Source organism: Chamaea fasciata, unplaced genomic scaffold (assembly GCF_029207755.1).
Source record: "Chamaea fasciata isolate MVZ Bird 193981 ecotype frontalis unplaced genomic scaffold, bChaFas1.0.hap1 SCAF_6, whole genome shotgun sequence".
Classification (NCBI taxonomy): domain Eukaryota; kingdom Metazoa; phylum Chordata; class Aves; order Passeriformes; family Sylviidae; genus Chamaea; species Chamaea fasciata.
Genome location: NW_027094091.1, coordinates 16550406 through 16563877, shown reverse-complemented (window position 1 = coordinate 16563877; position 13472 = coordinate 16550406). Strand labels below are relative to the sequence as shown.

Genomic DNA, 13472 nt, shown 5'->3' with positions numbered 1-13472 from the left:
ACTGCTCAAATTAAACTTGCCTTCAAAGAGGTGACATTTGGTATCCCTCAGTTTTACTGAGCTGAGCATGGCAGTGGCTTGCAGGGTAGTGGAAAAATAAACAAAACCTTAAAAATAGCTGAGGAACAGCCTATATTAAAGCAAAGGTAGAGAAAAAGCCAAAACTGAAGCAGGAGCAAAGAGGGTCATGGTTAAAAACACAACTGAAAAACATATACTAAGTGCGGAAAGAAATGGGACCTCTACATCTTCAAAAATGAGAGGACAAGCCAAAAAAACAGCTGGACAAGTATTTTGCAGCCATTCAAAAGATACAGACTGGTTCTACACAAAGATTTAAAAAAAAGATAAATAAGTAAATAAACAAAAAAAAAAATCACATTCCCAATTTGGAAGTAGTGCCTTTTCTCTAAAAACTAAATAAAGGTTTGAGTTAACATAATAAAATGGCCCTCATGAAGAGGTCACTTAAGAGCCTCAGGAAAACTGTCAGTAAAAATGTGACTTAGTCAATATATGTAGGAAATTGAATGGAGATCAAATGCAGACCACTGAAGATGACTAATACAAAGGATTATAATTCTATCCTCAAAGCCTCTTCAAGCTCTCAATGGAATTATTAGTCTGGAAATGTAAAACTGTTATGACTAGGTCACTGCACAAAGAATCCTGAAATACCAGGGATTGTTTGCATCCCACAATATATTAAACAAAACCCAGATCCCTTTCTCTTTTCAAAGGGTTTTGTTCAAACAAATACATACATAGCATTTAGTTAATTCGCAGAATTTCTAATAGCTGAAATCTGTTTAAAGACCAGTAGTGTTCAAGAGTTAGATTTAAGTATGGGAACAATGAGTTCAGATTTAAAGGATCATGGGAGTAGAGTAAGCAAAAATTACTGTTGTTTTAACCTAGTTTGTGCACATTCCCATAGTTTAGAAATGTATGTATGTGTCCACATATATGTGGATATGTATGCAGACATACACACACCTAGGCAAATATCTTATTATGGCATATATTGTGTATTAGATTACATGCAGAACTGAAAATACTTGACACCCCAACTACAAATAATAAAAATGTGGTTGTACAGTACTAAAAAGAACTTGGATAAAAGCACCGCTAAATATTCCCAAGATTATTAAATCTGACAGCGTATCACAGTTTCTGAAAGTGACACACTGAGCCTATCTCCCAAGCAGGGCTGGAGCCTACTGTCCCTTACACATTCACAGCAATAGTTCAGTGAAAAGAAAACCAAACTACCTGAAATGGCAATTTAGGAGTGGAATAATAAGAACAAGCATTCTTACCATTCCTGTCAAATTCATTAAACTGATCTTGCTGCAGGATATTAGTTGGGCTTAGATTATCATTGGCAGAGATTTCTGAAATAACTTGAGTGGTAAATAGTTTTACTCAATAGTGTCTAAGCCTGTACAATTTTGTAAATCTTCTCTCAAGTACTCATAAAATACAGAATCTCTTAGATTACTGATTTCTTAGATTTCTTACACTGCATTTTTGTATCCATAAGTTGCCGGCCCTAATATCTTCAGAACCACACTGAAAGCTGCATCACCTCATGCAGAGTGCTCAGGGACACTTGAAATCTCATTTCCCACTCTTGGCTGTGAATCCTACATAATGATTGGGCATTTAAGTTTTAAACAGGTTTACAGTTTTGAAAAATGTCCACTTCAAATTATAAAATCGCTGCTACACTACCAGGCATACTGTAGCCAAATGGCTTGCAAACATCACCAAATATCACCAGGCATTTTTGAGATTATGGTCAGAGTTTTATCTGAGTGCTCTGTAGAAAAGCACATAGAAGCAGAACTTTTTGTGCTGTGACAGCAGAAAACTAAGGAAACATTTCCCTTGCGTTTGCAAATTGTATGCATGGTGAATCATAACCCTGAAATTTTAGTTAAACAGTCCGTAGCAAATAAGAAACAGGATGGTGGCCATGTAAAGACTCACGTAAAAAATACTATGACCACAAAAGTTAGCTTTACTTATTGTACAACCTTTAATTATAAAAAAAAAAGGTATCACTAATGACAGATTTGTACACAGGATCAATAAAGAAAAAATCAAGATTGAATCCAAATATGTACGTCAGATACTCAATTTCTGAATGAAGACGTAAATACCAGAAGAACAGGCTAAGATAATTCAAATGTCTTGTAGAGCTAATAGATAATAACTGTTAATATTAATAAATGCTAATAGATCAATATTCTGAATGGAGCATTCCAAAATAAAACTGTTTCTGAAAAAGATAAAAGAAAAGGTAAGTAAACTATGGGACATGGAATCTAAAACACTGAAGAATATAGTTTCCTGGTAAAGAAACCCCTCCTTCAGCACACTGAAAAACCATTCTGTTATTCAGAATTTAAATGAGACAAGGTGAAAAGGAGTAGTTAATTTTGTTGAAAAGAAAAGATAGTGATGAAAGTGAAACACTCATCAGACAAAAAAAAACGGGTTTACCAAGTTAGGCTCCTTGGCTTTACTGGAAGGAAATCTCAGAGAGTTTCTTGATTTGAGAAACATAATACAAGGTTTAAAGAGCATCCTTCAAAATCATCAGAAAAGGTTGTGAAAACAGATCTCAATTCAAGGAAGCTTGACACCAGTATGTGAGTCAATATTCTTTTATTCATCTAAAAATATTGTAACTGAGGCTTCTGTAAGAGCTTGGTTAACTAATTATGTTTTTGAAAGATGGGAACATTTCTGTACGTAATAAAGAACAGACAAGTTTGCTTAAAAATAAGTAGCGGATAAAGTGTCAAAAATCCTGTGAAAAGCTTCCAAAGTTTAATTAGAACCAGCAATAACTCTTTTCATAAGACATCTGGCTTAATTAATCTAAGGGAGTCTGGATTCTGGTATAGCGTAGCATTGAAACCAGTGGAATTATGTGGTTGGCACAAATGAACACGACCCTCCAAGCTGAAGACAAACATTTACTGAGATATTGCATAGAGTATGATGTAGACTTGAACAGTCAGACAACATTATTAAATACTGATATATATTGATGATACTTTATAAAGGTAACCAAAGCTGTATGTCTGCTAGATTCACAGGTCAGTTTGTGTTTCCCGTGTGTGTTAATTCACTCTTATGACTTGATAAGATTATAAATCACTAAAAACTTAACCATGGAATTAACCCTCAAGGAATCATGGTTTAACCCTCTAAGATCATCTGAAAAAAGCAGAAGAGACAAGACGGCCCAGCACCCTTCCCAGCTGAATCCTAAAAGTGTCTAATGTTGGGGAATCCACCACTTTCCTGGGAAGATTATTCAAATGGCTCTGTGCCCTCATCATAAAAAGTTTCCCTCTTTGTTAATTCTAACTAGCACCTCTCCAGGAATAACTTGTACCCATTATCCCTCCCCTTTTCCATGTGACTGCTTGCAAAAAAGGAAGTCTCCGTTTCCCTTGAAGCCACCTTTTAAACACTGGAACAGGGTGATAACATCTCCCCAAGCCTTCTTTTCTCAAAGTGGAATAGACCTTTAACTCTGGATTTTACATTACATAGGTAATGTAGTGCAACAAATAATGAGTAACAAGGCAATGAGGTGGAAAAGGATTTACATCTTTGTTATTTTGAATAATTGGGCAATAAATTTAAAATAAAGCAATGTCAGTCACTACATTTCCGAATGAAGAGAACAGCTCTAACAAAAATGGACATGGGCTTCTTAATATAATAGCACATTGACAATTACAGTCAAGTTTATGAAGGAACAGGTTTAAAATCACCCTTGCTAACAAAGCTGAGTTTGAAATTCAAAAAAAAACCTAAACAGAGAATCCAAAAGCAAAAGTAGTCAGTTTTAATTATCAAAAAACAGGTTTTTCCTAGAAGACTTATTCCCTCTTCCAAAGTTAAAATACCTAATACCTACCACAGATACCACAGACTAGAAAGACTTTATGCGTGTGCCTATATATCCATTCCAGCTTCTGAGCTTAGTTATGATATACTATGAGTCAACTTCTGATGTGTTTATGTTTCATCAATTAGGTAGCACTATCTGACTCTATGACTGGAAATCTCTGTTTAATACTGTGGCTCAAACAGACAGTAGAGCGCAGAAGGGGTTGGAAAATGTCAGCGCCATTTAACAAACTATATAGAGAAAACTGCTGCATTTTTATTAAGTCTTGAGTTAGATGTGGGGTTAAAACATAAATTATTTCAGATCTTAAGCTCATTATTCAGAAAATACAAACAAAAAAATCTACTATATGAGGGACAAAATCTCTTAGAATTAATAAAAGTTTGCAGTAACCGTAGGAGACAGTTAATAATCATAAATCTGAACTTTTTCTGGATTTTAATTTTAGAGTCAAATTGCTGGACTGTTCCCATCTTTCACCATAGCATGGTATTTTTATCTATCCCCCATGCTTGTGGATCTCAATGTAAGATGGGGCTTAGTTTAGTTTAGCTTAACATTTCCATTTGTTTTATGTACACTGCTAACAGCAAAGAAATAGTAACTTTTAGGCAGGCAAGCTTTAAGACAATTAAGGTAAACAGAAGCGTGGATCACAGACTAGAATGAGTAATGGCAGTGATTGAACCAGAAGCAGCTATCTCAGCTTGCCACAATTATAATGCATATTTCCCCTTTATGCAAATGCAGTAAGATTACTTATATACTTGAGCTTTTAATATAGAATAGTAATTTAAAGTATATTAAGCTAGATGAAATAGAAAATCTTATAAGTGATAAAAAGCAAGAGTAACAAATGCATCTCTTTATTCTACGAATCTGTAACGTGCAGTTCTTACAAGGATGAGAATTACGACTTAATTTGATGGAATTATTTAACTTTTTATCAAGTTTGATATGACATGATTTGCACTTGATTACATGCATGCTTAAATTTCAGGAAGGTACTTATCTGATTACCAAGTGAATTCAAAGTAGCAATGCTACTGCTTTCTTGCAGTGGCAAGAAGGTTGTGTCTAAGGCTTGTGTAAACTGAGACAATTTCTTGGAATGATCCTTTTTTTTTCCTAATACTGTCACAATTCAAAAGATGTCTTGAATGATAAAACTGACTGATCCTCCAAGCGACTTCTAAGACTATCAATAACTTTCATGTTCAGCTGGAAAGCTAACATAAAAATGTATCACATACACATCTGCTAAGTTTTGGAGCCAAACTTAGCTCACATCCCCTGGATGTTTGACACTTTGTTTGTGAGGAGTTTGTCGTTTCTACAATCAGTAATTTTAATATGTTGCAGTTCACACTTGTGTAATAAACATGAAAAACAGAAGGATATTTCTGTTGTCCAGATGAGTAATAATAAAATGCAAATACAGCAACATGTCTAAATGGAAGACAGTTTAAGCACGGAAAACCTGTGGCTCGAATAATTTTCTGAAAAGGTCTTATACTCTGCTTCAGTTAGAGAAAAAAAATATGCTATGAGTTTAAGTTGTAGGAATTATTAATCAGATGTCTAAATTAATCAACATAGGTGTTATTAAGCAACGTAGATGATATAACTGCATGTCTTGCTCAACATGTTATTTCATGGATAATGAACATATTTTTATTACTACATATAGTATATTATATTGCTTCAAAAACTGAAAATATATTTATCAAATTAATAGCAAATATACCACAAAACTAGTCATTTGCGTTTAAAACTAAATATGCAATTTTATAAATATGCTGCTACTGATTATTCTAGGTCTCAGATTGAATATATGATTGGATTGCAGAGCAGATGGTTTATCTCTGTTAGTGTGATAGGTGCTAAGCAGAAACTTAAAAAAATTTAAAAATCAAACACCCAAAGTTAGTGTCATAAATCACTTCAATATTACCTTTCTTCTACCATAGCCCTGGATTAATATGGTCATTTAACTTTCTTTAGACATTTACAGTAAATAAGAAGCCACAGAAATGAGGAGCAAGAAGATTGTCATTTGATACTCCACCATATATTCTAGTAACACAATCTATTGAAAATAAAGCAAAACAGTGCAATAACACAGAGAATATATCAGCATGGAACCAAGGGCTGGCTTTAAGGTTAGGAGAATAAGGATTTCAGAACACAATAATGTAAGCTTTTTTTAGTCCCATATGAATGTCTGCACAAGTTTTTAATACATCTGAAAAAAAGACATTGACTGCAGTATTAAAGTACTCCTGTACAGCGATCTGCATCTTTAACAACATTCTTTTGCCATGTATTCAACACAACAGCCAAGTGCCTAATTTGAGGATTTGCAGTGAGCTTTCTAAATGTTATCTATATATGATTTAGTCATTTGTAATAACTGAAATCCATGCACCTTTAAGAAAAGGAAAGTGAGAAACCAAGGTAAGTGAAAATAGGCTTAAAAGACAACTGACCTTTCTCCACTTCATTCAGATTAGCAGCTTGCAGTGACAAAGACAGAAGAGACAAGAGACTTTTTACATTGTAATACAACAGCATAGCACATTAAGCTAATGCACAACTATAGCAGCAGAGAGGTTGATACAGCAAACGAAGCAAGCTTCAAAGTCTCACCTCCAGCAGAACAAAACAAACAGAAGGGTGAGAAGTACATGCCACCAGTGGCGTAAGAGAGGTTTTACTTCTGGATCAGTTAGTTCTGTGATCTAATGACTGATGACAATGAGCAAGAGCAATGATTATCTGTAATCTATAGAATGCACATAAAACAACCTGAAGTTTACTAGACTGGGGTTAAAATAAAAGAGATGGTAATGTTAAGAGAATAGCAAGATAAAAGAGTGCAGGACATAGTGAGGTATTTTTAATGTTTTCTTTCTCCAGGTTCCATCAGAAACCCAGAATGTCTGCTGATTCCATTTGCCTACTGTTGTGTCACAGTTACAGTCTGGGATCTTGAGAAAGCTCAAATTATAGTGCAAATACCATTCTTTGTCTTTCCACCTGTAACTGTGGTGGTTGTTGTAAAACTTAACTGAAGCAGAGCAAAACTGATTCCTGATTCGTGTGCAACAACACCACAATAAGCTTTCTAATTGTTTTTAAATCAACACAATATAGTTGAGAAGCGTTGATTTTCAAGGGATTGTTAGAAAAGTCAAAATGAGACTGTTAGGTTTTACACTGCAACGTTCTTTGCAGTTCATTTCAGATTCTAACAAGCCCTCCACATAAAAATAAGATTTCATAGTCAAGAATGATTTACATTTCACACCAGCATGTTTCAGCTGACTTCTTCATTCAGTGCTACTGAAATGTAAAGCATATTTGCAGATAATCATTCACCCAGAAAAATATTCTATGCTGGTGCAATTCTATGTTGAGTTATGTGTATGCTGTGACATGTTGAACAAAGGCAATTCAGAGTATTGTTAACCGAATTAAAAGAGGACAGGACCAGCCTACAGTAGCATTTTCCTGGTATATACACTGTGCCTCTTAGAGCTCAGGGACTTTCTGAGCTAGAGATCAATACCTCTGAATTAAAGTCTTTGTATATACTGAATATGAATATATAGCCTGTTGTCCTGATTATTAAGGTTTTTTGGGCCAGCTAGTACATGAATTCATTTAGTGAAAAATCTTTTCATAAAAAACAAACATTGGAAATATGCATATCTGATTTTAACCTGTTAGAACAGATATCAAAATCCAAATGTTTACAAAGTTCCTCATGAAAATCACTCTATATATACTTGATAGGGATTGTGTTATTTATCTTTCAACTCAGTTATTGGTGAGAAAAAAAGAAAAGTTCTACAAATTATTTGATACCTCATACACACTTGAGGCAACTGTAAAATTACTTTATATTCTGAACATTCCCCTTTTTAGATCCAGATGTACCCAGACTGCTTTCAGTCTAATTCTCAACACTGAAGGTTATTTATTATGCAAGACCATGAATGACAGATATGAGGACCCCCTGGCTAGCTCAATGTTTTACATTTTCACCTCATAACTTATTTCAAAAATCACTTAAGATCTCACACATTGTATCCTATTCTTAGAGGCTTTGTATGAGGGATAGTAAATTGTAGAATTCTGCACTTAACTCTGTGTAATGGAAAAGCTAAATTTTTGCTATAATTACTATAAAATGAGTTGAGGCTCTAGTGATGCATTTAAAAAAAGGCGCCTTTAAAAAAAAGTGTTGAAAAAAGTCTGATGAGCTAGTGTAAATTCTCAACAGCTTTTAACTGGGAGGTTAAACTTACTGATTGGAAATAGATTGTTTTGATTTCTTTTAGAACTGGTGAGAAGAGTCTCACGTGTCTTACTGACTTCAGTAGAGACTAAGAGCAGGGATTGTATGTGTAAAACTCACAGTATGATTATGGTAAAACTATGCGCAGATATGAAACAAATTTAAAAATGCATTTTCTTGTATTTTGACTAAAGAAGCACAACTGCAATACAAACATCAAAAATTTTATCAACATTTATTCTCTCCCTTTTTTCTCTATCCATAGATATATATAGAGAAACGATTCAATTTTTATTTCAATTTTAAATTTAAAATTTACATTTCATTTTCAACACTCCAAAAATGCAACAGGCACACTTGATCAAAGTTTCAGGCTAGCACCTAGCTATAGACAAGCCTTTGTATCCACCTTAAGGATATTTAATAAAAAGCAGTCCTTCCCCTGGCATACTGTGAATCCGACAAGCTATGAACTGTTAACAGTTAAAGGCACCCAAAATAAGGTTGAAAATGTAGAACTGAGCAACACAGGGAAAAAACACCTGCAAAGCTGCAGAGGAGGAATGCACTTGCAAGGGAACCATCTCCTATGAAATAGGAGCATGAAACCACTAAAGAGCAATACTGGACTGATGTGACTTTGCTTTGCACACTTCCAGCCTACACAAGAGAATACCTGATCCCATTTTTAAAGGAGATAGCAACTGATCCAGGGGAGCTGAACTTGACTCACATATACCTGAAATATTAGTTGTAGGAGAACTGCCGTTTCTACTTACTGCAGCTGTTATTTCTTATTTCTTTCCTAAAGGCTCAAATTGTCAATTGCACTTAGGTATAAAGGTATTGGTACTTGGCAAAACAGTATTTTCTCTTACGAAATTATGTCTGTCCTTCCACAGATGGATCATCCATGTATTGTTAAATAGCTTTTTGGCTTTTGTATCACTTTAGATATTGTAGCTTATCCTGCATGGGGAAATTTCTACCAAACATTTACCCAGAATAAGTACTGGATGAATACCTCTATTAGATTATGAAGTTATATTTCTTATACTTGTGTTTTAACATCTTCACTTGCTGTGCATTCCCAATACTGAAACACTGATTTTAAATCTGAATATCCTAAAACAGGGGAGCAATCCAACAGTCTGAAGAACTAGTGATGGAAACACTTTGGATGAGGAAGGAGTTAGCTGGGTTTTCAATAAAAGAAATTAATTTATGCATTCACCTCCCCTTACAGTTTCCCAGAGCTCAACTTTGATCAATTAAAGTAAAAATATAGGATGACTGAGTAGAATTAACTCCCAAATTATGGTGGATCTTACATTTCTTATTTATGCATTACAAATCATAATGAATTTAAGCTCTCTGTTCTTTCTAGTAGTCAACTATCTGATAGAAAATAGATCTGTCTGATTAAAAGATCTTTAAAAAATTCAATGCAACAATAGATCCTACTTCCTCTGTGCTGCTGTTCCAACTATCCTCCATTTCCACAGAGACCATGACAGCAAGCAAGAGATCCTCTGTCACAAAGAGAAGGATATGCTTTGGCTTGGTTGCCAACTGACAGGAACAAAAAACACTTGTCTTTTTATTCTGTGCAGGAAGCATCACACTCAGTATTAACATTTCTAGCGGAGTACAGGACAGCACCCAGGGGTGCCCAATACAGTTCCCCAATGGCACAGAAAATTTCTTTATAGTAAAATGAGGATTAAGGATAAAAGCAGAATAGTTTTTCAGATTTCTACAGCTATAGAGGTCCTCCATGGGGGTATCTAGGCAAACAGTAAGGAGAGGCACATTTTGAATGACCTTTAAATATATAAATGCAGTAATTTTAAAACTAAAAAAAAAAAAAAAAGGAATTAATGAGAGGCATTAAATCTAGTTTTGACTACAAACCATAAGGGAGAAAAATATGGAGGTACACCTGGTATTAAGTCAGTTGTAGAGTAACTACTAATATACCTGCAAAGTAGAAAATGTTACTGTTCTGCTAGGAATTCTTGAATTACCTTGCGCTTTCTCTTATACTCCTACCTGTATATTCAGGTGGACAAAGGCAAGTATAGTTATTAATTCCATCCACACAAGTAGAATTGTTTTCACAGTCATTGTCTTCACAGTCATCAACATTTACTTCACAGTTTTCACCTTCAAATCCATCTGCACAAGTGCACCTGTAATACGGAAAACCAAATAACCACACGGACATTTTAGCTGGGGAGTACAGACAAGGAGTTCTGTAATTAATAGAATTACAGTAGAATTATAATAGTCCACAACAGAACATGGCTGATATAATGTAAAAAGCCTTTATGTTAAACAATCTCAAAGTATTTTTTATAATTTAAATTACAGAAAAATGCTTCCAAAGTTATATCTTAGTCTTTAGTTTAAGGACCCTGCTAAATTAAATCATGGAGCATTCCTTTGGAAAAGCATTCTTCCTTTACATTGTCAGATTATATTTCTCATGGAAAGTATTCCTTTTGATTCTTTAAGGGTAAATACATGGAAAATACTGTGGAATCAGCAATTAGTATGTAATAGTAGTTTTCCACAATCATTCAGTTAAATACACCAATATAAAACTCTCTTTAATGTACTTGCGTTCATAAAAAAAAAAAAAAAAAAAAAGCCTGCATAAATTCTTCTAGGCAGTAATTTAATTTTTGCTTTTAATCATGTTTCTGCAAAATAAATACATCAAAATAGATAGTAGATGTAGAAGTCACTCAAACATGACTAGACATACATTTTCACGTAATTTGCACTACCTATAATTTCTAAAGCTTACACTATGAGATTGCTTTAATTTTCAAAATATGTAGTGTTCAAACAAATAAGTGAAAAAGGTCAAATTCTGAGGCATGACTATGTCAATTTAAATTCTTGAGGCATAGTATTAAGATGTATACACTTAAAATTTAATAGAAGACTATTTAATCCTTGGTCAGAATTTGGATTAAAAGTAAGAATAATGTCATAACGAATTGCAGGATAATGAATTGTATCTTTCTGAAGTGTCATTTCTAACAAGCTTGAGGTGTAGATTATAAAATGACTAATAATCTCACATAAGAATGCTAAAGAACTTTATTTCATAATTCATGAAGTACATCTGGTGTAATTGTACTGTGTGATTAAATAACTGAAGATTAAAAATGCTCACAGCATGTTTATCTGCTGGCATAGTGAGTTTCAAATGAATCATTAATTTTCTGTTTCACTGGGATTTACATTTTATCATTTACATGCTGTCTGTTGAAGTAATACACACAACAACAGATGAATTATGAGATTTTTTCAGCAGGGATCTAGCTAGCTATTAATTAACATAATGGAGTCAATACTATGCTGTCTTGACCTGATATGCCTCAACTAATCACAGTCATTTGTTACTGTTTTTAACAGATTCAAAGCTCTAGAAGCTTTCCAAGGATGGCAACATGTTCTGAAAACTTCCAAAGCAGTAAAAATCTGCCTCTGTGGTGTTCTCACCAGTAAATACAGAGAACCTAAAGATTAACACCAACATTAGTTTACCACAAAAATCTCAGTAGTTTTCCATCCTGTTATTACAATTAAAAAACCTACCAGAAACCATCTTTTTCTCCTTCTTTCAAATGACAAGTTCCACCATGGTGGCATGGGTTACTAATGCAAGCATGAATGGGAACATCACAGTCTTGACCCTACACAGGGAACAACAATTATAATGTAAAAAGAAAATACAAACAGAAAGGGAAGGGAGAAAAAAAATGCTTAAAGGTTTTTAAGGATAGGCTTGAATTTTAGTAAGCTTTTTCCTCTTCATGCAGTACTTACCTTGAAACCATATGGGCATGTACATCTGTAGAAGTCAACTGGGTCATTATTGCAGGTTCCATCATTTTTACATGGATTTGATAAACAAGGATTACACTTTGCAAGAATATTAACATCCACAGATCCTTAAAAATACAAATTGGATAGTCAGAAACAAGCAACTAATAATTTACATTGAACAGGATCTATCTGACATGTTGCTTTAAATTTTAAAATGCACTTTGTATTTTAGACTTCATGGTGTTTCTATATTAATGAAATGCTGAACTGTCCTTCATTCTCTTGATGTGACCAAATAAATATGGGATTGGATTTTTAGTTTAAGTATCACTTTCTAGTTTTTGTTAAGAAGCTGACACCAAAATGATTCCCAAATTCCTATTCTCTGAAAGCTGTACAGCTCTGATCCATGATAATTACCTTTCCTTTGTATTAACAAAATGAAGAATACAATTTCAGCTTTTGTTTTGTTAAGGAGTAGGAATTGCCTGTGAGGAAAAGGGCTATCACAGTTTTCAATCCTTCACATGATGGTGTTACTGAAAACACTTCTTTAAATGCATTTTTGTTTCAACCTATTTTTATCTGTTAAAAGACTTGTATATAAAAAAGAATTTGATTTATAACCTATTGGTTAGTTTAGTTTTTCAAATTGCAGGTATCCGCGCTCTTGAATAAGCTCTGAGAAAGAAATTTCTCTTGTAAACCAAGAAAAACTAACAGTATTTTATTGACACAGATAGATACATGTAACTAAGATGTTTTAAGAAAAACCATGACACAGCCTCAAACCAGCTTCTAGAGAAACCTGTTCCAAGAAAAACTTTAAGCTCTGACATGTTATGACTCCTCTCTTGCATACAGCCTCTAAAGCAGTATTTACACTGCTAATGAATTCACCAACTTTAGTACAATGCAATGAAAGTAATAATTTCAGTTAGATACTTGGATTTTAAACCCAGACTTCTGAAATAAAAAAGCCATTAAAACAATATACTAAATGATATATCATGAACAATCATCTGTAAATTCATCACAGGGGAAAACGAACAGTACACATGCGTGTCTTAGGAAAGAAGTCTGCTTGAGGTACACAAAAGGAAGGTCAGAAGGTCTGTTCTTAAGCAGATCACCCATTCCAGATCTGCTTATAACCTTACCTGGTATCAGAAAACCACAAGGCCCTGGAATCTCTAGAAGCAGGGCATGGATGATAAAGAGGTAAAAGTACAAGATTGAGAAGCTGTTAGAGGCCACATTAAAAAAATGAAAGAAAAAACCCACCCACAAACGTAAAAAAATAACTGGAAAAAGAAAATATTAATGGAAGATTCTGGCAGTAAAAGAATTCATAAAATTAGAGTAAGGTAAAGGGATTTGTTGAGCTTT

The 13472-nt window shown here is 34.0% G+C and overlaps 1 protein-coding gene across 1 annotated transcript in view; it reads right to left on the bottom strand.

The window, feature by feature from the left end:
* SLIT2 (slit guidance ligand 2) overlaps positions 1-13472 on the bottom strand; it is a 128146-nt gene that overhangs the window by 22813 nt on the left and 91861 nt on the right. Inside the window, exons 23-25 of the mRNA XM_066184901.1 lie at positions 12084-12208; positions 11853-11950; positions 10293-10432 (exon numbers count right to left, since the gene is read on the bottom strand). Coding sequence (XP_066040998.1) covers positions 10293-10432; positions 11853-11950; positions 12084-12208 — 363 coding nt within the window. The remainder of the gene's footprint in view (positions 1-10292; positions 10433-11852; positions 11951-12083; positions 12209-13472) is intronic.